This window comes from Podarcis vaucheri (assembly GCF_965113315.1).
Source record: "Podarcis vaucheri genome assembly, chromosome: 9".
Classification (NCBI taxonomy): domain Eukaryota; kingdom Metazoa; phylum Chordata; class Lepidosauria; order Squamata; family Lacertidae; genus Podarcis; species Podarcis vaucheri.
The window spans coordinates 6886018-6910291 of record NC_138767.1 but is presented as its reverse complement, the minus strand read 5'-3'; the positions used below and the strand labels follow the sequence as shown (position 1 = coordinate 6910291).

Here is a 24274-nt window from a genome sequence, read left to right as displayed (position 1 = left end):
GAGACCCATGCTTCGTCGGAAGCTGTCACGTCGTGAGTCCAGGAGACGTGTTTCCGTTAAGGAACTTCTTTGTTGGAGGCGTTTCCGCAAACAGCCACTGTCGGACTCTAACAGTGACTAGAGCAGACATGTCTGAGGAGCTCTGTCACACACAGAGGTTTGTGGGGCCGCACAAACTCTGAAGGGGCACCATTTTAAGCACAAGCAGCTAATCATCCCCTAATAACAACCTTTCTCCCTCCTCTATGTGACATCCTTTTATATATTTGAACATGGCTATCATATCACCCCTTAACCTCCTCTTCTCCAGGCTAAACATGCCCAGCTCCCTTAGCCGTTCCTCATAAGGCATCGTTTCCAGGCCTTTGGCCATTTTGGTTGCCCTCCTCCTTTGGTTGATATGCTTTGACCTAGAAAAACGCTGATGAGTGTGATCTAGTCTTGGACAAGCCCCGCTGAAATGGAGCCTCACGAGAGCACAGTGGTTATGACAACATTTATTGAAATATAGAAGGCACTTACAATACCAGGGACCTGGGGAAAAGGGGGGGGAGAAGCACCAGATGTGCAATCAGAAATCAAAATTACACCAAAAGAAAAAAAAGAAAAAGAGAGATAGCTTTCACTCAGACAGGAAGAGCAACCTTTTCCTGTTGACAGATACAGTACATGGAAATAAACTACCATCAGTCAACTACAGGTCAAAATAATTAAGACTTTTATAGAGATATATAGATATAAAAAGATAAAAATGTGTTGTTTTTTTAATTCGTTTGTTTTTTTAGAAAAGGAAAAAAGAAGGAAAGACTTCTTTAAACACACAGCCGTAAAAGGAATCACGAGTTAGTGGTTCAGGCCCTCTCAGTTTCTGCATTGCAAGAGGTCTTGGTACATTTCAAGCAGGTGGTTTGCCTCCCTCTGGCCAGAAAGCAAAGCACCATGGGTAGTGGAATAATACTTCCTGTGGGTGGCCTCGCCCGAAAACATCACCTGCATAGGCTGGAGATGGAGGGAGGGAGGGAGGGGAGAGGTTGGGGACAGGGGGAGAGAACAAACGTCAGGAAAAGGTATTTGGAGAGATAAAAATGTCAGGGGGAGGCAAGGACTGGACACAGGCAAAAACACACACGGAACTGCATGGATGCTGGCGCTTCTCCATTCATGCAATAAAGGGCTTTCATGAGATGTGCAGAGCCAAAGGGAGGAGAGGGGGTTGCGGGCAGAAATCCCTCCCACATCCCACGCGGGGGCTGGCCTTTGCCCCCGCAAGATTAGGGAATCCCCGGGCGTGTCGGCGACCCGGCCCGCCAATCGGCGGACCGGGGAGGCGTGGCCTAGCCTATTTAAGGCTAGGCACGCCCGGGGACCGCCCTCTTTGCCCCTTGCCAGCTGAGCGGTTTTTTCCCACCTCACCCACCCCTTAGGTTTTAGGTAGCTTTGACCTTGCTATGGACTTCGGTTGGTCGCCGCAAGGGGCCTGGTAGGAATTTTTCCAAGTTGGCACTCTTCGAGCCTTTTGGTTTTTTCGCCTACCTCGTAGCAAACGTCACAACTTATTCGGTGTTGGCGGTTAGGCATTGGCAGGGGTCAATTGGTATGCAAATAAAGGGGGGAAGGAAACGCCATCACCTTCCCCAAAAAGAAAAGGGTAGTCCAGTAGAGGACTCCGGGGGGCGTTGCCTTGTCCGAAACCTAGGGAGGTAAGGGCCTCCGGCACGCCCCAGAGCGGTGACACCCGTTGGGATCCTAGTTGGCGTACTTCAACAGGACTCCCACGGCTTGTGGACAACCCTTCCCAGTCCCCATGCCGGGTAGTCGATAGGAGCCTATGCCTAAGGCCAATACCTTCCAATTCTGTAATCAATAAAGTTGTGGCCTTTTATGCCCATTAACCTTAAATACTGTGTCCAGTGTCTTCATTTCACATGGGGGAGGGGACTTGCCACGCAACAGCCCTTTGCAGATACACACACAAACACAAACACACCATGTTCCGTGAACGCATGGTGGGGTTTTTTTTGGGGGGGGGAGAGACCTGAACACCTTGGGGAAAGGATACTACTGCCTGAGTGGGGTGTGTTGAACTTTTCAAATTCCAAAAACGAGGGGTGCAAAAAAAACGCTGTAACATGACATGGGAAGTCAAAATTTGCGTAAAACGTGTAAAAAACTGCATAGGAAATCAGGGTGGATAAAACCAAAGATTTTTTTTTTTAATTTAAATTGGATTTTTAAAATAAAATGCTTTTGGAGGAAAAATCTTTCTAAAGATATTTTCTATTTAAGTTACATTATAGTCCAAAGGCCATTCATCAGGAAATAAGGATTTGTTTTAAGTTCTGCATCTGTGCTAAAACTCAGTCAGAGTTTTGTTTTGTTTTTAAATTGTTTAACCACATCAGTTAACAAACACGGATCCATAGTTAAATGAATTGTTTGAATTGTTATTAAGGAAATGATTATTTTTCTCCTCCCAAGAAAGTACAGCGGAAAAGTTGTCCAAATATAAAGCGTTAACTTATTAAACCTTAATTATTACTACTACTACTACTACTACTATTACTACTACTACACACTGCCCTGATAGTTTATAAAATGGCAGCATAAAAATACTATCTTAAATAAATGCTATGAAGACAGCTTAGCCCAGTGGTTCCATCGACCAACGCGTAGCTTGGATCCTGCAATCGCCCTTGCATGTTCTTTGGGGCTAAGATTTAGGGACTGGAGGATCCGGCCTACAATTCTCAAGCTGTTTTAAATGCTAACTAGAAAGGCTTTTAAGTCGATTAATTTGTTTAATATTGGCAATAGGACAGAAAGTGACCGTTTGCCCTTAGTCCTTTCTACTGCACCCCAGACAAAAAAAAATATTGCACTCTTCCCAGTTTTAATAATTCGTTGCAGATTTTTTCCTACCCAATGGCCCATTTTTTCAAATGAGCGTTCTTTCCGGCAGAGCCTTTTCAAGGGGTTCGTTTCTGGGATAATACTTACAACCGTCTTGGAGCTCTCGGTATAAGGCAGTGGCTTTGCGAGTTTCTCCACGTCTGCTCCGCTAGACCCAACTTGAGTGTAGGAATAAGAGCCGCGGAAATAAGGATTGCTGCCCCACGAGGATCGCAAGATCCGCCGAGGTTTCGGAATGTCCGGATTCCCTAGACCGAAAGAGAAGGCGCAAAGTCGTCAGGGGAAGAGGCCTGGAAAAATAATCCAAGTTCAGCTAACCAGATATATATTGCATGGCCCTGTGAAAATGTGCACACACTTCACTGACAGTGACTCCTGGTGGTTCAGATAAACATTGAATGGATTAATTGAAAGAGTTGTGTTCTGGAGGAAATCAGTGTACTGCAATCCATGTTTCTAGTATGAGTTTTTATCTTGGGTTAGAGTATTGGGGGACTGGACTGTAGCAGGTGCAGTCTCTGCCATCTCCTGTTTCAGGGTTTTTCTTGGGGTCGAGACTTAGTTTCAAAGGTGCCACCTTGACTATATTCTTGTATTTTTATCATCCGTCTATCTCAGGAGACAACGGATAGGTGCACCTTTGGGGGTGAAGTCAAACTTTTGGGTTCTTTTTTGGCTGGTGCAGAAATTCAGTTCTCTTGTCAAGTGATACACTGAGCTCCATACACCCATTGAAGCAGGCAGACAGTGGCAGGTCAGCAGCACTTATTGGACCGGGGACTGCACATCTTAAGACTGGCAGTAGCTGACCAGTGAGACACGATGATCTTTCCCACCGACAAAGACAGCCTGAGGCACTCACCCCTTACGCCAATCAAGTTGAGTTTTCAACTCTCGGGTTGTTTTTGCTGTGTTTGCAGCAGCAAAGTGTTATGCTTAGACTTTATTGTGAATTATCAGTGCACTGTTTAATTTTATTGTCCGTTGATTAACATGAGATTAATCTATTGTTTATATGACTATTTAAGTTTTATTCCAGCTCCAGAAAGGAATACAGTGGTACCTCGGGTTACAGAAGCTTCAGGTTACAGACGCTTCAGGTTACAGACTCCACTAACCCAGAAATAGTACCTCGGGTTAAGAACTTTGCTTCAGGATGAGAACAGAAATTGTACTCCAGCGGCTCAGCAGCAGCGGGAGGCCCCATTAGCTAAAGTGGTGCTTCAGGTTAAGAACAGTTTCAGGTTAAGAACGGACCTCCAGAACAAATTAAGTACTTAACCCAAGGTACCACTGTATAGGAAACTGCATTCTATCAGGTCAGACCAGCGGCTGTCCAGGTTTCCAGGTAGGAGACATTCACAGTCCTGCTAGGAGGTGCTGGCGGCTGAACCTGGATGTTGCAAAGCAGATGTTCTATCTCTGAACTACAGCCTTTTCCTCAGATGAGCCCCACTCTGCAATGGAACAGGAGATCACCACACTCCAAGATGGGTGGCCTGCTGGCAACTACATTTGTGGCAACTGATTATTGACCTCAGGCCAAAGGTGTGGCTCAATTCCAGTGCTGAAGCCGTCTGAGTACTATCACAGAAGACCAGCAATGTGGAAAGATCAAAAGGAGAGCTTGGATTTTAGCATGGCTAAAATCATCCTCAGGAACACAGTTGCACCCGTGAGCACCTGAATGGTTGGGCAGCAGCCAGAAGATACAGCAATCCTGTGAACTTGAAAGCTTCTGGCTCCCCTGAAATCCAGGCACCTAACATCCGAGGGCTTAGCCGACAAAGGCCATGTACAAGAAACTGAGTTGTTTTGAACAAGGCACCACTTTAATCAGGTTTACAAAGAGCCGCAGTTGTCAATGGCTCGTAGCCTGCCTGAAGTCTGGGGTGTTTGGACAGCAAATCCAAATAATCCATTATGCTAACGTGTGGGGGAAATCAAAGTCCCCCTAGATAAATAGTTTCTGGGATGAAAGGGGCACCAAGCACAAGTGATCACGAATGGAAAAGATGACAGAGTCTAGCTCTGACGCTGTGCGCAGGCGAAGTTCATGGGATAATTTTCCCAGGAGGAGCCATGGCAGCATTTTCCAAGCTGCGCGCCAGGGTCCTCTGAAATTTACCAAGAGTCCTAAGTAATGAGAAGATCAATAATGACGAACAAAGGCAGAACTCAATTGCAGAGCTTCGCACACCTGCAATTAGTACCACCCCATTAATGAAGCATGGTGAACTGAGGCGGAGACATATGTTTGCCTAAGGCAACCCATTAAGTGTGTAGAAAAGCTAAAATCTGAGCATGACACATTACCCCATATCCTTATTTTACCATGGTCGCATCCGCACCAGACCTTTAAAGCAGTCCCGTGCCACTTCAATAATCATGGCTCCCCGCAAAGAACCCTGGGAACTGTGGTTCGTGAAGGATGCTGAGAGTTGCTGGGAGAACCCTCACAGAGCTGCAATCCTCAGCATCCTTAGTAAACTACACTTCCCATGATTCTCTGGGAAAGTCACGACAGCTTTAAATGCGTTGCCTCCCACCCCACCTTTCTGCTCTCCGGACCCAAACGCAAAGGCAGTGGGGGCAGCCGCAGACCTGTAAATTTACGCAGCATCTCAGTGCAAGTCTCTGCTACGGTTTCATCGTCACATTTCTCCATAATCAGGGCCTCCTCCCCGCAGATCCAGCCGCTCAGCACGTGGCCGTAGCGCTCGGGCGGGTAGAGGACGTCGAAGCTGCAGATCTTCTTGTACCACATTCCCTCAGGGTAGGTGAGGCTCTCTGCCTCGGCCTCGTCCTCCCACACGAACTGGATGCTGTTGCACTCGGGGCTCCAGAAGGGCTCCTCAAACTCCAGGAAGATCTTGTCCGTGGTGCTGATGCCCAGCTTCTGGATAGCCATCACCTTCTCCTCGGGCAGCCGGGGGTGGAACATGTTCTCGTGGTGCTTCTTCAGCACCCCCAGGGACACCGTCACGATGACGTGGTCGGCCAGGATGAACTCGCAGTCCTCGCACTCCACGCAGACGTGGTAGCCCACGTCCCGCTCCCCCGTGCGGTCGCTGTTGTGGTCGGCCACCCCCTCGATCTCCTTGCTGACCGACTGGTTCCAGTGGATGCACTTGACCGGCTTGTTCAGCTGGATGACCGACTCCGGGATGGCGCGGGAGAGGATCTCCACGATCTTCATGAAGCCGCACGGGATGATGTGGTGGGCCCCGGGGATCTCGGTCCACTCCCCGAATTCGCTGAGCGACACCTCGTCCATGCTGTGGGAGCTGCTCTCGCAACTCTCCACCTAGGGAAAAGCGGGCAGAGAAGAAGGGCTTTCAGATGGGCGCTGTTCTTCTCCTAGTGCGGCTTACAACAGAAAATCACAACAGAAAAAAACACAAAATTCGTAACAGGAATAAAGACAAGGACAACCCAGTAACTGCTCTGCCCAAGAACAGATTTTAAAAGGGCAATGAAGGCCTGGTTAAAGAGGAACATTTTCACCTGGCACCTAAAGGTGTATAATGAAGGCACCAGTCAAACCGCCCCGGGCAGAGAATTCCACAAATGGGGTTTTGAAAATCTCAGCCACATGCCAACTTGCTATTGCCAGCCTATATGGTGCTGCAACGTCTCAAGCAAACCCCCGCCATCGCTGTCCATACCTTAAGGTATTGCTGGATCATGGCAAGCTTCAGCCTCCTGATCGTCTCCGAGTCGTCTGGATCGGCTTTGATGCGCTTGCGCACGACATCTCGCGTGAAGACACCCACGCTGTTCTTGCTCTCGGCATTGACTGGTTTACCACTCTGGAAGAACTCCTGAGTCAGGTTATAGACCTGTCTCGAGACAGGGAGAGGGGACACACAAAGGGGGTTAACAACACCGTACGTCCAGACGTGGTGGGAATGCAAACCAGCACAGCTGTTTCAGGAAATGGTTTCTGGAAAAGTTTCTTTTATTATGAAACAAGCGTATTAAATATGCTTATAGGTTACCGGAAGAACCTACTAGTTATGGACATACAAATATTTTCCATGTTTGCAGCCATAAATATATTAACACAACATTGTAAAACAGCTACATTAGCAAGGAATGCAATGCGTCAGATGTGTTGTGCGTTCCACGGCTACCTTAGAGCAAACCAGACACTAAAAACAGTATTAAATGTAAGTCCAACTGATGAATGCCTGCTTTTGCTCATGTAGATACAGTCGTACCCTGGAAGCCGAATGCCTTGCAAGTCAAAGCCCTGGTTTCCGAATGCTTTGGAAGTCGAACGGACTTCCGGAATGGATTCCGTTCAACTTCCAAGATAAAAGGTAAAGGTAAAGGTACCCCTGCCCAAACGGGCCAGTCTTGCCAGACTCTGGGGTTTGTGCGCCCATCTCACATTTATTGGCCGGGGGCCAGCGCTGTCCGGAGACACTTCCGGGTCACGTGGCCAGCGTGACAACGCTGCTCTGGCGAGCCAGAGCCGCACACGGAACGCCGTTTACCTTCCTGCTGGTAAGCGGTACCTATTTATCTACTTGCCCCCGGGGGTGCTTTCGAACTGCTAGGTTGGCAGGCGCTGGGACCGAGCAGCGGGAGCGCACCCCGCCGCGGGGATTCGAACCGCCGACCTTTCGATCAGCAAGCCCTAGGCGCTGAGGCTTTAGCCCACAGCGCCACCCGCGTCCCTACCAACTTCCCTACCAACTTCCAAGATACAACTGTATAAACTATTTGCCTGGGATTTAGAGGAAACCCAAGGGAAACTGCACATTTACCTTATAACATAAATACTAATTATACAAAATACTTTGCATCTACTATATAGTGCTTCCTTGAGTGTTGTTGTTGTTGTTTTCTTTATACCCCGCCCATCTGGCTGGGTTTCCCCAGCCACTCTGGGCGGCTTTCAGCATATATAAAACATAGTAAAATATCAAACATTAAAAACTTCCCTAAACAGGGCTGCCTTCAAATGTCTTCTAAAAGTCAGATAGTTGTTTATTTCCTTGACATCTGATGGGAGGGCGTTCCACAGGGCGGGCACCACTACCGAGAAGGCCCTCTGCCTGCAACTTCGCTTCTCGCAGGGAGGGAACCGCCAGAAGAAACTCAAAAGTTTCACATATTTAATCACCAAACTGACACCGTAGAAGGTGCATCCCACCCTATAACGAGCTATCCGCCAGGCTATCTGGGCTGCAGAAGCAAATGCAATCTTTTAAAAGCAGCAACGCAGCCCAGACTGGGCCATTTTAGCCTCAAACAGTGTTGCAATTCTAAACATTCTGAGCATTTTCCACGGACAGAGTTCTTGCCATCCCGATTCGCTCTCCACATGAAACTAGCCACCGGAACATGGATAATAAGCTCTGTGTCAACATGCATGGTAAGCAGAGAGAGAAAAGCAACCTTTGATGGCCAGTAATTCGAGGGAACTAATCAGCCAAGGCAGGCAATGTGACCTTGATCACGTAGCTACAGAAACATGATCAAGGGCCTGGTGTTTCCAACTAGAGCCTGGGCACCCAGCTTCCTCCTCCCACTGCATTAAATGGAACTGGGGGATTTCACCAGGGACCACCCCTCTTGCTTTGGGGAGGTCAGAACCCCTGGCTTACACAAAGATATCAAAGTCGCTGCAACCCTTGGCTTCAGCAGAATGCCAGGCAGGTTGCATAAGCCGCTCGCTGGCCGTAAGCAGATTGCACGTTCACAAGGAGAGCAAAACCACATTAAAATACATTAAGTAACTGGGCAGAGGCACAATTAGCCACAGCCTGTTTTTGACTGCCCTTCCCTTTTCCTTTTGTACAAAAAGGGCCTACTTTTTAAAACTTCAAACACTTATCTGAACCAATTGCTGAAGAACCCCAAGAGGAGGGAGGAGGGGGAGAGCTTAAGTCAGCTGCATGACCCTAATTCCCTGCATTTTGAGTGGCGCTAGGAATGTTCTAAGAGGATCTAACTAATACATCTCCAAAGAAGCCCCCATAGCTTTTCGCAGGCAGGCTCAGTGCTGGAAACCTCTAACGCTGGAGCCCTTGGCAGACTTACATGGGAGGGAGCAGTACAGAACAGTACAGAGGGGCTTCCTTCCGAGTAAACACACATAGGACTGTGGAACACAGAACTGTAGAGCTGGAAGGGACCACGAGGGTCAATGCAGGAATCTTTTGCCCAACGTGGGACCCAACACACACATATATGAGAAACCGTCGGGTGAAAAGGACAGATATCAAGTCTGGCTCACGGGACAGGGCTTGACCTCTTCATGTTATTTTAAATACATTTCTGAGCACAATTCAAGGTGTTGGTGCTGACCTTTAAAGCCCTAAACAGCCTCGGTCCTGTATACCTGAAGGAGCGTCTCCACCCCCATCGTTCAGCCCAGACACTGAGGTCCAGCGCTGAGGGCCTTCTGGCGGTTCCCTTGCTGCCAGAAGTGAGGTTACCGGGAACCAGGGCAGAGGGCCTTCTTGGTAGTAGCACCCGCCCTGTGGAACGCCCTCCTGCCAGATGTCAAAGAGAAAAACAACTGCCAGACTTCTAGAAGACATCCGAAGGCAGCCCTGTTTAGGGAAGCTTTTAATGTCTGACGCTGTATTGTTTTTAATATTCAGTTGGAAGCCACCCAGAGTAGCTGAGGAAACCCAGCCCTATGGGTGGGGTATAAATATATTATTATTATTATTATTATTATTATTATTATTATTATTATTATTATTATTGCAAAGCAGGAAACCCAGGTCTGACTCTCCACTCAGTCTTGTGGCCAAGGCTCAGTTCAGTGCAGCCACATGTTGCTTATCTATTTGGAATGCTGCACCTCCCGCACCAGGGAACGCAGGAAGCAGGCTTAATACTGAGTAAGCCCATTGGTTTTTCTAGCTGAGCATGGTCAACGCTGATTGGCAGCAGCTCTTAGTGTTTCAGGCAGGGGTCTCCACCAGGAGACGGAACCTGGTGCCTTCGGCATTCAAAGCAAATACCCGCCCACTGAGCCGCCTCCCTTTGCCAAATGTGTGACGGATGCACAGGGGCAAGCTACCACTCTTGGCTTCCGGTAAGAACGTAAGGAGAGCTTGCAGGATCAGGCCAGTGGCCCATCTAGTCCAGGATCCTGTGATCAGAGTGGCCAACAATGTGCCTTTGGGAAACCAGCTGCTCTTGAACACAAGAGCAGCACTCTCTCCTCCTGTGGTTTCCAGTGACTTGGATTCAGAAGCACTGAACTGTGGAGATGGAGAGAGAAGCAGTACCATTATGACTAGTAGCCATGGCTAGCCCTCTCCTCCATGAATACAGTGGTACCTCGGGTTACATACGCTTCAGGTTACATACGCTTCAGGTTACAGACTCCGCTAAGCCAGAAATAGTACCTCGGGTTAAGAACTTTGCTTCAGGATGAGAACAGAAATCGTGCTCTGGCGGCAGCAGGAGGCCCCATAGGCTAAAGTGGTGCTTCAGGTTAAGAACAGTTTCAGGTTAAGAACGGACCTCTGGAACAAATTAAGTACTTAACCCAAGGTACCACTGTATGTGTTATCTTCTTTTAAAAGGCTTCTAGATTGATGTGAAATCGGCTATGATACACCGGGCCAAAGATTTGGGATATAATATATAGCTAAAAGAATGGGAGAGGTTGTGGAAAGAAAGAATAAAATTTACAGCATGTAATGCTTTGAAAAGAGAATATGATGAAAATGATGTATAGATGGTATATTAAAGGTAAAGGTAAAGGTACCCCTGCCCGAACGGGCCAGTCTTGACAGACTGTGGGGTTTGTGCGCCCATCTCACATCTATTGGCCGGGGGCCAGCGCTGTCCGAAGACACTTCCGGGTCACGTGGCCAGCGTGACAACGCTGCTCTGGCGAGCCAGAGCCGCACACGGAACGCCGTTTACCTTCCCGCTGGTAAGCGGTACCTATTTATCTACTTGCCCCCGGGGGTGCTTTCGAACTGCTAGGTTGGCAGGCGCTGGGACCGAGCAGCGGGAGCGCACCCCGCCGCGGGGATTCGAACCGCCGACCTTTCGATCGGCAAGCCCTAGGCGCTGAGGCTTTAGCCCACAGCGCCACCCGCGTCCCTATAGATGGTATATTACACCTGTGAAATTAGCTAAAATGTATAAGACAAGTAATAAATGTTGGAAACGTGAAGAAAAAGAAGGATCATTTTATCATATGTGGTGGGAATATAAGAAAGTAAAAAACTTCTGGGAAATTATATATAATGAGATGAAAAAGATGTTGAAATAATACTTTTTTTAAAAAAAAAACAACCCAGAAGCATTTTTACTTGGTATTATAAGTGAGGGCATTAATAGACAGGACATTAAACTGTTTTTATACGCAGCAACAGCAGCAAGAGTATTGTTGGCCCAGAAATGGAAGCAAGAAGAATTACTGACGAAAGAAGAATTGCCGACGAAACTAATGGACTACGCAGAATTGGATAAGATGACAGGCAGGATTTGAAACCTGCGGGACCAGAGATCCACAGAAGATTGGAAGAAATATACAAACTATTTGAAGAGCAATTGTAACCAACAAATTATGCCAGTAGGACTACAAGAAGTTTTGCAAGGAGGAATATATGAAATATTGCAAAGAAGAGAGACATTAGTTATGATACTTAAATGTAATAGTGAAAGTAAGAAATGTAAATTACGTGGAGAAGATTGAAAAATTTTCAGACGTGATTAATGGAAGTAAAAAAAATTGTATAAGATATAAAAGCATGTTTAAAATTGTTGAAAATGATATGCTTAAAAATTTATATATGTGTTTGTGTGTGTATAAAAAGAGTGGCCTCCCTGTCTCCTGTAACTTTCAGCCACTAGTGTTCAGAAGCAACGCTGCCTTCAGCTGTGGAGAGAGAGCTATCACACTATTTGGTGTGATTCCAAATGATCCTTTCCCCCTTTCACATGCACAGGCAGCAAAGTGCCAATTTATGAGTGACGGAGCTCACGAACTGCCTCTCCCTAGGTGGCCTCATGCACGTCTCAACCTCTCTACCTAATCCACTTTCTCGAGGACCCGGAGAGGATAAAATGAGACAAAGCACAGTAAAGCAGATTTGCACGAGTCAAGAAACAGGACCTTAGAAAACCCTGAAACTTGGACAGGAGGGGTGTCAGGTGGGGGCTGGAACTGTGGCTGGCCAAAGGAGGATCTGAAAGAGAAACCCACCAGGCCAGCAGAGACAAACTTAAGAGCAGCAGTCCCAAGTGGGTCATGACGGATTGCCAGGGTCACCAGACTTTCTTGCACCTGTACAAACAACTGCAGGCTGGAGACCGCAGATGCACCTTTCCCTGTTTATATGTTTGTTTTGCAACAGGGAAAAGCTTAAATAAAAACTTATTAAAAACAACAACAACAATTGCAAGCTGGGGAATCTGTTGTGCACACCACACAAACTGCAGCAGTTCACACATGCACAACCACACACCCGTGTTTTCCCTCCCCACACGCAAAATGACAATTAGGTAGGGAGGAAGAAGTGAAGTAGGCCTGGAAAAAGGTGTTTTTGCTCTCGTCCACTCTTAACTGGAGTGGGACGCGGGTGGCGCTGTGGGTTAAACCACAGAGCCTAGGACCTGCCGATCAGAAGGTCGGCGGTTCGAATCCCCGCAACAGGGTGAGCTCCTGTTGCTCGGTCCCAGCTCCTGCCAACCTAGCAGTTCGAAAGCACATCAAAGTGCAAGTAGATAACTAGGTACCGCTCCAGCAGGAAGGTAAACGGTGTTTCCGTGTGCTGCTCTGGTTTGCCAGAAGTGGCTTAGTCATGCTGGCCACATGACCCGGAAGCTGTACGCCGGCTCCCTCGTGTCAATAAAGCAAGATGAGCACTGCAACCCCAGAGTCAGCCACGACTGGACCTAATGGTCAGGGGTCCCTTTACCTTTACCTTTACTCTTAACTGGGGATGGGGGTAGGACACGACTGTCCTGTAGAGAGCATAGCTGGGGAGGCAAGAGTTAACCTTCTAACGCCAGTTGCAATTTCCAGGAAGATCCTTCTGTTTTACACACACACACAGCAACGATTAGGCTAAAAAAAAGACCTTCTGTTGGCTTCAAAATAAGGCCAGTCCCCAGGTTAATTGAGGGGAGACACAATCTGCAATGGGTGGGTAGGTGGGGTGTTAGAAGTGGGAAGGAAAGAGTTAACTCTCCCCAGCTGAGACACACACCAGCACCAGTAGGGGAGAAAATGCCTCTCCTTGATTGTTATTAGAGCTGAAAGAAACCTTCTCTTGCAGTCAATTGAAAGCTTCTTAGGCTTCAAATTGTGGCTGGGAGTGGGGTCGCCATTTCTGGCGCACTGGGTTGTGTTTCTTTGTCAGGGAGATAATAATAATAATAACAATAATAATAATTTATTATTTATACCCCGCCCATCTGGCTGGGTTTCCCCAGCCACTCTGGGCGGCTTCCAACAAAACACTAAAATACAATAGGCTATTAAACATTAAAAGCTTTCCTAAACTGGGCTGCCTTCAGATGTCTTCTAAAAGTCTGGTAGTTATTTTTCTCTTTGACATCTGATGGGAGGGCGTTCCACAGGGTGGGTGCCACTACCGAGAAGGCCCTCTGCCTGGATCCCAAAAGAACCCCATTCCCTCATCCCTCTGCCATCATTACGCTTCAGAAAAGCCTTGGGTTGATAGAAGGAAGCTTTGCTCAAGCATAATTTCAGCAGGGTGGGGAATATTACATGCAGATGTGTCCCTGTGGGGGGAACACACCTCAGAGACCCCTTCTTTGAAAGCTCCCTGGTCAACCCTGAAACCGTGCAAACTGCTCTGCTGGGTCCGTACTGCCTACAAATTTGCTTTAGGAACTCATCGGCGACAAACCTCGTTGTATAAATCACTGAATTCTTCAACCACATCTTTCGGGATCCTTTGACCGTTGTTGGTGAGGTGATAAGCCACCCCATTCTTGGAGTACAGGCTGATGCGGCCCACACTCCTCTCGCCGTCTGTCGTCTCTTCGAGTAAGCCATTATCTTCTGCTAGATGATAGATGGGGTTTCCATTGGAACCGTGGATCCACGTAGCTCCCAGTTCAAAAGTAGCGTTTTCTATGGAGGGGAGGAGAGAAGGAAGTCCTACGTTAGGATGCTTTAATAATAATAATAATAATAATAATAATAATAATAATAATAATAATAATTTATACCCCACTCATCTGGCTGGAGTTTCCCCAGCCACTCTGGGCGGCTTCCAACAAAATATTAAAATACAATAGTCTATTAAACATTAAAAGCTTCCCTAAACAGGGCTGCCTTCAGACATCTTCTGAAAGTCTGGTAGTTGTTGTTCTCTTTGACATCTGGTGGGATGGCATTCCACAGTGCGGGTGCCACTACCAAGAAGGCCCTCTGCCTGGTTCCCGGTAACCTCACTTCTCGCAATGAGGGAACTGCCAGAAGGCCCTCGGAGCTGGACCTCAGTGTCTGGGCAGAACGATGGGGGTGGAGACACTCCTTCAGGTAAAGGCAAAGCCAAGGGCTGTCACGGAAAACCAGCTGCAAACAGAGATGGTCCCCATGTCTTCCCACTGACCAATACTAGCCTTTGCCATAGGAACCTAAGAAGAGCCTGGCTGGATCAGGCCAATGGCCCATCTAGACCAGCATCCTGTTCTCACAGTGTGGGAACGGTTTCCTATGGGAAACCAGCAATCAGGATTCGAACACAGAGCCCTCTCCCTTCCACAGAGCACTGCTGCCTCTCATCCTGACTAGTAGCCATCGATAGCCCTCTCTTCCTCCGTGAGTTGGTAACCACGCCTGTCTCTTCGGGAAGCAAGTTGCACAGGTTAATTACGTGAACAAATACCGTATTTTTCGCCCTATAGGACGCACTTTTTCCCCTCCAAAAATGAAGGGGAAATCTGGGTGCGTCCTATGGGGCGAATGGAGGCTTTCGCTGAAGCCTGAAGAGCGAGAGGGGGCGGTGCAGAGCTGCCTGCTGTCCCAGGATCAGCGCAGCTCTGCGCGGCCACCGGGAGCGAAGCCCGCCCCGCTCCAGATGGCCGCACAGAGCTGCCTACCGTGCCGGGACTGCAGGCAGATCTGCGCCGCCATCCGGAGCGGGGCGCTAAGTCCCGGGACCAGAGCACTTCTCCCCATCGCCAGCCCCACAAGCTCGGGGGACAGCGGGGAGGCAGAACGTGCCTTCCCACTGTTCCCCGACCTGGTTCTTCCAGCCCCGCACCTGGGGGGGAAATAATTTTTTTTCTTTATTTCCCCCCAAAAAAACTAGGTGCGTCCTATGGGCCGGAGCGTCCTATGGGGCGCAAAATACGGTATATTTTATCCATCCTGAATCTGCCAACACTCACGTTTCCTTGGATGTCCATAAGTTCTAGTGTCTTGAGAGAGGAAGAAAAGGTTTTCTCTATCCAGTAGCTGCTGGATAGCTCAGTTGGTAGACCAAGAGACACTCTCTCTCTCTCTCTCTCTCTTTCTTTCTTTCCTTCGTATTATTAATTTAATTTATATACCACCCTATACCCGGGAGTCTCAGGTCGGTTCACAGAATAAATTCAAGATATAAAACCACAAAATACATAATAAAAATAAAAACAATCCAATAGAGTCCCCCCACCCAAAAAGAAAACACGTTCTAAAAGGGGATAGGATGTAAATCAGATCAGCCAAAGACCTGATTAAAAAGGAACGCTTTTGCCTGGCACCTAAAGGTGTATAATGAAGGAGTCAGGTGAACCTCCCTGGGAAGAGCATTCCACAGACAGGGAGCCACTGCAGAGAAGGCCCTGTTCTCGTGTTGCCACCCTCCGGCATTCTTGAGGAGGAAGCGCACAAAGAAGGGCCTCAGAAGATGATCTCAGGGTCCAGGTAGGTTCATATGGAAAGAAGCGGTCCTTGAGGTGTTGCGGTCCTGAGCCATTTAAGGCTTTATAGGTCAAAGCCAGCACTTTGAATTGGGCCCGGAAACTAATTGGTAGCCAGTGCAGTCGGACCAGGATCGATGTAAGATGCTCAAACCATCTTGCTCCAGTGAGCAACCTGGCCGCTGAATTCTGCACCAGCTGAAGTTTCTTAATCCCAGGGTTGTGAGTTTGAGCCCCACGTTGGACAAAATATTCCTGCATTGCAGGGGGTTGGACTAGATGACCTACGTGGTCCCTTCCAACTCTATTGATTCCATGACAATTTCTCCATGCCACACATAATTTTGCAAACTTCTGTCCTGTCTCCTGCTACTCGCCGCTTCTCTGAACGGAAAAGTCCCAAATGCGGCGACTTATTACCTTATTGTGGAAGGAAGAGTGTTAAGGTATACAGAAGTGTATATATGGTTAATTTGAATATGGTTAACTTGAATATGGTTAATTTGAATATGTTATTATTGAATATGTATATTATTGAAAATGCATATTATTGAATATTGTATACCCAATGTATCAGCCGCCTGGGGGGGGTTTCACCGTTTGTGTTTTCCTGGTTGGTAAAAAATAAAATTAAAAAATAAATAAATAAGGGAATTGCCATGCGCACTGTGGCGGGAGCATCCATGAAAGCAAGACCATCGCTCTGACGGCGGGACCATCGGCTCTGCCGCCATCCGCCTTGCTTGCAAAGATGCCAGGAGCGTCGCGCGCCCGGGGATGCTCACGATGGCTTCAGAAGTGCCGAGGACACCGGCTGAAACGTCCTCGTTTCCGTACAGCATCAGATGTGCAAAGCAGAGACGAGGGACGAGTCAGGCTAAAAATAACCGAGGCCACCTGTAATGTTTACTAACTCATTAAGCCAGAGTCCTCAAAGCAGATGAGCTTGGTGCAAACGTACAACATCAAAGTGTGACGTTAATCACATCCTTTTAGACAACAGTTGTTCCTGCTGACTAAAAGACCCCTTGGAGGGATGGAAGGGGGAAAGTACACAGTCTGCTGCAATTAATGCAACAACTACCGCAGCCGTGGGTATGTTTTAAACAAAGGCTGCAATCACCTACATCCAGCGTGCTTTTGCTGCTGTTTTTCTTTTCCCTGAGCTGGGAACGAATGCATATTTCCATAGGAATATAACAATACATGGGAGGCGGGTGGCGCCGTGGGTTAAACCACAGAACCTAGGGCTTGCCGATCAGAAGGTCGGCAATTCAAATCCCCCGACGGGGTGAGCTCCCGTTGCTCGGTCCCAGCTCCTGCCAACCTAGCAGTTCGAAAGCACATCAAAGTGCAAGTAGATAAATAGGTACCACTCCAGCGGGAAGGTAAACAGCGTTTCCGTGCGCTGCTCTGGTTTGCCAGAAGCGGCTTAGTCATGCTGGCCACATGACCCGGAAGCTGTACGCCGGCTCCCTCGGCCAATACAGAGAGATGAGCGCTACAACCCCAGAGTCGTCCGCAACTGGACCTAATGGTCAGGGATCCCTTTACTTTTATAACAAAACAACCCCCCCCCCCCAAGGGCAGGGGTTTTCTGCCAGAACTGCCCTTGTGTATGGCTAAAACAAGGCCTCCGCAATCACAGGAAGAAATGGGGGTGGGGGCCAGACAGGTCTCATGGGAGAGGTTTGAGATTACCAACAGATAGGGAGTCCCAAAGTATAAGCTGCCACCTCACTGAAAGGTTTCTTGTAGACGGGGAACTGTAACAGTGGCCGTTCCCACGCCCTTCGGCCCTACAAGAATGCTGAATTTTGTGCGTGAAGTTGTGGGTTGCACAGAGCCAGGGCAGTACAGTGGTACCTCGGATTACACACGCTTCAGGTTACATTCGCTTCAGGTTACAGACTCTGCTAACCCAGAAATAGTACCTCGGGTTAAGAACTTTGAGATGAGAACAGAAATCGTGCTCTGGCGGCGCGGCAGCAGCAGGAAGCCCCATTAGCTAAAGTGGTGCTTCAGGTTAAGCACAGTTTCAGGTTAAGAACAGACCTCCGGAACAAATTAAGTACTTAACCCGAGGTACCACTGTACAGACTCCCCAACGTGCAAAAGCAAAGAAGCGCACAGAATCCGCTACAAAATCTGGGCAGCTGTGCTATTTTTTGCGGCTCCTGCCCTCTTGTATGCAGAGAAGCTCCAGCCTTCTATATATAAAGGCCACAGCCAGGAAACGTCCCGCAGGTGTGCTGAGTGACGCGATGGCTCCCTTAAGGGCTCGGGGCACGGAGCACTTCCCTTCTGTCTGGCAGCACACCCTGCCAGGGGGGCTATTTTTGACACGGCGTATCGGCAGGGGACGACCCACTTCCCATCCGCAGGCCGGTGCCAAGCGTTCAGCAGCAACTCCTGAATGAAAAGGCGGATGCTGGGCTTGCAAGGCATCCTTTCCCCTCCACTTCCCTCAGATGTTCGGCTTTTAATTTACTGCTGGTGTGTTTATCGACTGAACCGCAGGGCATGATGTCAGGGCTTCTGCAAGGAGCAGGAAGTGGGGGGGGGACTAGGGCCCCTTTCTCCGGTGATTATAACAGGGGCACGGCCAAATAGTAAAGGAAACCAGCTCACTGTCATGAGAAAAACAGAGAAGGAAGTCTTTTGCAGCGCAGCCAGGACATGCTCTGCCCAAAGCTCCCCCAGAGCATCCTCCCGTTGTGGGTCAGTGGTGGATCAGCTGCCTTGCACACAGAAGGTCTTGGGTTCGATCCCCGGCATCTCCAAGAGAGACACTTGCCTGAACCACTGGAGAGTCCGTATAGACAATACAGTGGTTCCGCGGGTTAAGTACTTAATTCGTTCCGGACGTCCGTTCTTAACCTGAAACTGTTCTTAACCTGAAGCACCACTTTAGATAATGGGGCCTCCTGCTACTGCCGCGCTGCCGCAGCACAATTTCTGTTCTCATCCTGAAGCAAAGTTCTTAACTGCTTCTGCATTTGCGGAGTCTGTAACCTGAAGTGTATGTAACCCGAGGTACCACTGTACTGAGAAAGACAAACGAATGGCTTGACTCTGTCTTAAGGCAAAAATGTGGATGAATGACCTGCCCGCAGACTGTCTCACCAGAGTGGTGCATGCTCTGGTTATCTCCTGCTTGGACTACTGCAATACGCTCTACGTGGGGCTACCTTTGAAGGTGACCCGGAAACTGCAACTAATCCAGAATGCGGCAGCTAGACTGGTGACTGGGGGCGGCCGCCAAGACCACATAACACCGGTCCTGAAAGACCTACATTGGCTCCCAGTAGGTTTCTGAGCACAATTCCAAGTGTTGGTGCTAACCTTTAAAGCCCTAAATGGTTTTGGCCCAGGATACCTGAAGCCCTCCCTGTGGAACGCCCTCCCATCAGATATCAAGGAAATAAACAACTATCTGACTTTTAGAAGACATCTGAAGGCAGCCCTGTTCAGGGAAGTTTTTAATGTCTGATGTTTTATCGCTTTATTATTTTTATTATCACTAATTCTATTGGGAGCTGCCCAGAGTGGCTGGAGAAACCTATTCTAATGTTCTATTACTTTAACTGTTCCTTGGTACAGCAAAGTTTCACCCATCCTCACGACTCCTCTCTATCCTTCCTTCAGACAAGCAAGACAAGCATTGTTCAGGGTTCAAGGACACATTTCAGCTGGGCAATGACACTCAAGGAGGATGCAGAATATAGCTGGCATCATGGATGCAGAGGAATGGTGGGAGGCAGCAGCTGGGGAACCCCCAAGGCACAAAGGCTCAGAGCCTGGGGATTGGTGGTGGGACAACAATGAGTGGTCGGAGGGGGAAAGCGGGAAGAGGAGGAGCCGGAAGCCAAAGAGATAACAGGGCTTCGTGAGCAAGGAGAGTCTGTGGCAGAGAAAAGCCCAGAATCAGAGGCTGAAGCAGGAGAACAGGGAGGCCAAAAATGGGTCAGGCTTTTAATTTCCCCTTCCTGCTGCAACAAGCTCCCCTTCCTGCTGGCCTCCAAGAACCAGGAGAGGCATGAAGAGGGAGGAGCAAACACAGACACACAGGCGCAGTCTTAGATTACATGGGGGCGGGGAGGAAATCCTAGAGAGGAGGAGACATAAACGGCTGTGGGGAGGCCGGGACCTATAGTCTCAGCAATGGCTTCATGGGGCACCATCTGAGTTGCTGTGGTCATTATGCAGGTCCTGTTTTGCTAATAGTTCACTCCAGCTTTCTCGGTGATTTACCGCAAGTTTGCTCCGGTCAGCTGGTGAGGGTTGGGAATGTGGGGCACAGCTGAGGAGGTGAAGGGAGCATCCCAAGGGCCAAGTGGAGGGGCACATTTGGCCCCTGTGTTCCCCGCCCTGCACTGACAGGCAGTGCTGCTCCAAGGTTTCATAGAGAAATCTTTTTCATCCCTACTTGGAGCTTCCAGGGACGGAACCTGGGACCTTTGGCACTCAGGTGCTAATCACTGAACCCTAAGGATGCTAGATAGGTCTCTGTTAGCCCTTCCGGATAGCCAGCCAAAATAAAAAGAGGCTGGCAGGTGTGTTCTGGAACAAGCACAAAATATTATCCTCAGCCTGTAGATCGATCCCTACACACGGACAGAGATGGAGGAGAGTGTGAACAGCCCATAATATGAAAGTCTGTGATCTCTCTCCCCAAAGCTCAGGAATATTTCTCTGCCAGCAGAGAGCAACGCTTCACACATCTGATGGTGTGGGTTTCAGCCCAGGAAAGGTTCTGCCGCCACAGATCAGATAAGCCTTTAAGCAGTCACAAGGCTCCTTTGTTTTTGCTGTAACAGACTCAACACCGCTCCCCTCTGGAATGCGTGCAATTTATAGGGACACAAATGCGGAAGGAGTGGGGGGGCGTTTACGCTGCGCGTCACCATTCTGGCCAATGGTACGGCTTTAGATTTGCATGCCAAGCCGGCTGCAGCAAGTACAGCTCGAAAACCCACGTGTGAAAACAAAGAGCATTTGAGATAACAACTACAATGATCCTCGTGCACCGAGACGAGCGAAGGAACTTTTTTTTTTTTAAGCAAAATGAAATGGAAAAGGCACGAGGCCATGGTAAATCCTGGGATACTTTGCAGAGCCCAGTGAACTGGGCATAAAGGACCCCACCCTCTAATAAAACACTCTGAGTAGTATTTATCTGTTTTGCTAGGAAAAGAGAGGGAGAATCTTCCTACACTGTTCGGACTGGACAAATTCACGGAGGACACATCAATCAGCTGTAACAAGCATCACATTAAACAAAATGTAGGGGGTTTCATTCTAGCCAGCCAGCCAGCACCTCCTCCGGGACACTCCATTACGTTCCCGCCACCCCTATCCCCACAGCATTCTACAGCCCCTGAACTCACTTGGTCCTCCTCTTTGGGTTATTTTTGAACCTCCACCGCTTCAATACTGTCTTCTCCTAAAGATGTTTTTGTACTTCTACGTACTTCGGGGTTTCCCCACAAGCCTTGCCTGCCAATTCCTCCCTCTCATACATGGATAGTGCCGTTTCTGGCTACATAAGGAACGGCACAAACTTCTGACAATCATAAATAGGGGGAATGACAATAGCTCAATGCCCCTAGGTCCAGAGGCACTAAACCTAAGTGCAAGGGGCACACACCATGGAGGGGGACTCTTGGCTGTCATGCTCGGTTGCCCGTGAGATTCCCAGAGACTGACCACCATGAGAAACAGGTCACAGGGGCTAAACAGACCTTAACGTTGAGTCCTGTTCTTACGGTGATTATGCAAAGGCCGGTCAAGAACCGGAAGCCACGTTGCAAGGAAATGATTCCCTTACCGAGCTTCACGCTTTGTATCCTGCCTCCGATTCGGTCAGACGCTTCAAGGACAGTCACATCCGTGAAACCATTCTCCAGGAGGGTTTTTGTCGCAGAGAGGCCCGCGAGCCCGGCACCGATAACTACTATTCGCGGCTGTCGCTTTCTCCGTAGGCCACTACTAAGAGGATCATCAGTGCTGTCTGCAGATATTTCACTACTTTGCATGCCGTCCAAGCTCTCTTTCTAAGGAACCTGCCAAGAAAGGGGACACAAAGTAGTTTCGGAGCATTAGGCTGGCAATTTTCTCTTCCTATCGCCCTCTTTTCCCTTCCCTTCAGGTTGCTTTTCAATCTCCCTGTTCCAGCAATAAATTCTGGAGAAACACTGGCGTCCCAGGACTCGAGGATCCCGAAACAAGAGCCAAACCTTCTCAATGGGAGATACTGAAAGGAAAGCAAGACCGGCCTGGAATATAAATGCCTCTGATCCTGCGGGAATGAAAGGCTTGGTGAATACAAAAGCATCCACCCGGTCATCAAAGATGATATTTTCAGAAAATTCACATGCATTTTTGCCCTTGCATGTCTTTTTATAGACATATAGACCCTCCCGAGGTGCCAATCTTGCGGTAGAGGAAAACCCAGACGCCACACACACACATTCTGTGAAAAAGGAATGATTCAGCCTTCCTTCTGCCTCTCTGGCAACTGCAAAACATAAGCTTCGGGGCATAAAGATAAGGGGCATGGCAGCTGACCTGGTTGGAAAAGAGCAAGGAAGCTAAATATGAAAACACACAGCCTCTTCACACGAAGCTTTGCAGCTGAGCATCTATCAGTGCTAAGCTGTAGGCAGCAGGTGGAGAGGACCTCATTGTCACAAGGGAAACACACAGAAATATTTCAGAGTCCAGAAGAGAAATTATGAACCAGGGACCTTGCAGGAAATTCTTTTAACAGGCCTCCCTGCCTCCAGGAGGGCCAAAAGGTTGGGTGAAGAGGACTGGGGGGGGCAGCCACACCCACCCACCAGAGCCAAAGGCAGCTCATGAGACATGTGCCCTTCTCTTCCAGGGTTTCAAGCTGGCAGCAAATGCAGACAATTTATCAGCACCCATGAACAGCCCAGCACCCACTAAACCCCCTGCTTTGATGATGCCGGCTTGAAATTCCCCCCCAAAAAAAAAACCCAGAGGGAAAATTGGCAGGCCATAACTACAGAGAAGATGCCCATACCCAACCCCACCCCATTCTCTGATCCAGACAGGGAAGAGTCCGTTGGTTAGACACAACCCTTTCCTCGTTCGCTGTGCAAATCCGCAGGAAAGACAATTGAGGACGCAGTGCCAAAAAAAGGTCTGAACTTCTAAAACAAGTTAAGTGGCATGTAAGCTAAGTTGATGATAGGGCCTTGGAGCCAGGAGCATTTCAAGTTCAAATTACACAGTGTGCCACGCTTATGAGTGCATAAAGAGCCACACAGTAGCAGAGAATTCTGAGCTGAAACCTGGAATAGCATGCCCATCTAAAATCCCACCCAGCTGTTGGTTATCTGAGGTGCTGCAAGATACGAGATCCTCCTTGCCTGACGAGTCCTGAGATGAAGGGGAATTGTTTTTGCTTTCTGGTCTTGGGCTACTGGTAGCCCAACTAGTTCTTGCAGATCCATGTAGTATTATTGCACACGCAGCGGCAAAGACTGCAACTCCGAGTGGAGAAAACACGTAAAAGGGCACAGCATTTTGCCTCCCAAGATTGCAGCAACTCAAGGGGCCAAGCTGTGAGAATGTCTGCGGTCAGCCTCTGTGGGGGAAGAGGAAGTTGTCGGTTTCGCTGGGACAAAGATATCAGAGGAGGAGTTGTGTCAGGGCAGGCTGAGGCCTGGGGAAAAGTTGCAGGCAATATGAAAAGATCCCAGAGACACGTCAGCTGAATAAAGGCTGCAGGGCTAGACACTGGGAGTTGGACTAATGACCCTCGGACTCTACAATTCTATGATTCAAAGTAACGTCTTACAGACATCCCATGTGCATGTTGAAAGTTGCTCGAGACAGGGAGCTTGTGGAAGACAGAAAATAAGAGCCAAAGAGTCTGTCTCCCAGGTGTGAGGTGCAAAGGCAAAAGCAGAGAGGTGTTAAGAAAATGTTTTCTTTCCCCTTCCTCTATACCCTCTGCTGTTTTTTCATTGGCCCCCCACCTGTTTGTACAATTTTTTCAAAAGCTACACAAATATAAAAAAGGAAACCAGACCACGGCTGGCAAACACATCACGCTTCTGAAATGCCATTTGTGCAATTTCCTGTATCAACCAAATGTGACAGATTTGGGTTGTTTTGAAAGGCGGTGTTTTCACAGCCTGCTTCATCTCACCCATCTTTAGCCAACAAAGCTGGAAAGTAATGGAATGAGGCGATCAATACAAGCATTGCGCCGAGAACATCAAGGGCCAATTCAATCAGTGAGACAAGCTCTGCTTGCCCAAGACATCCGTGAATGCCACAATGAGATGCTGACATCAAAAGAACCCTAAAAAGAAGTTGTTGCATAAGTACCATCAGAAGCCAAAGGAAGAATTTGAAAGCTTGGACCAGCGAGCTCTTCCAATATCAGCATCACACTGCAGAAAGAACTATGGTGAGGCTTGGCTTCAAAACAAACTGAAGGCGTATCAGGTTGCGA

The 24274-nt window shown here is 48.5% G+C and overlaps 1 protein-coding gene across 3 annotated transcripts in view; it reads right to left on the bottom strand.

Annotated features, from left to right (window-relative positions):
- Window positions 1–481: 481 nt before the first annotated feature.
- The window catches only part of SMOX (spermine oxidase), a 50943-nt gene continuing 27150 nt past the window's right edge, over window positions 482–24274 (bottom strand). For 2 of the 3 annotated variants that reach the window (XM_082236498.1, XM_082236499.1), the window contains exons 2-7: window positions 21614–21848; window positions 13779–14005; window positions 6579–6752; window positions 5515–6217; window positions 2998–3158; window positions 482–999 (exon numbers count right to left, since the gene is read on the bottom strand). In XM_082236498.1, coding sequence (XP_082092624.1) covers window positions 862–999; window positions 2998–3158; window positions 5515–6217; window positions 6579–6752; window positions 13779–14005; window positions 21614–21821 — 1611 coding nt within the window. In that variant the 5' untranslated portion in view covers window positions 21822–21848 and the 3' untranslated portion in view covers window positions 482–861. The remainder of the gene's footprint in view (window positions 1000–2997; window positions 3159–5514; window positions 6218–6578; window positions 6753–13778; window positions 14006–21613; window positions 21849–24274) is intronic. The other variant, XM_082236500.1, reaches the window with a different exon arrangement.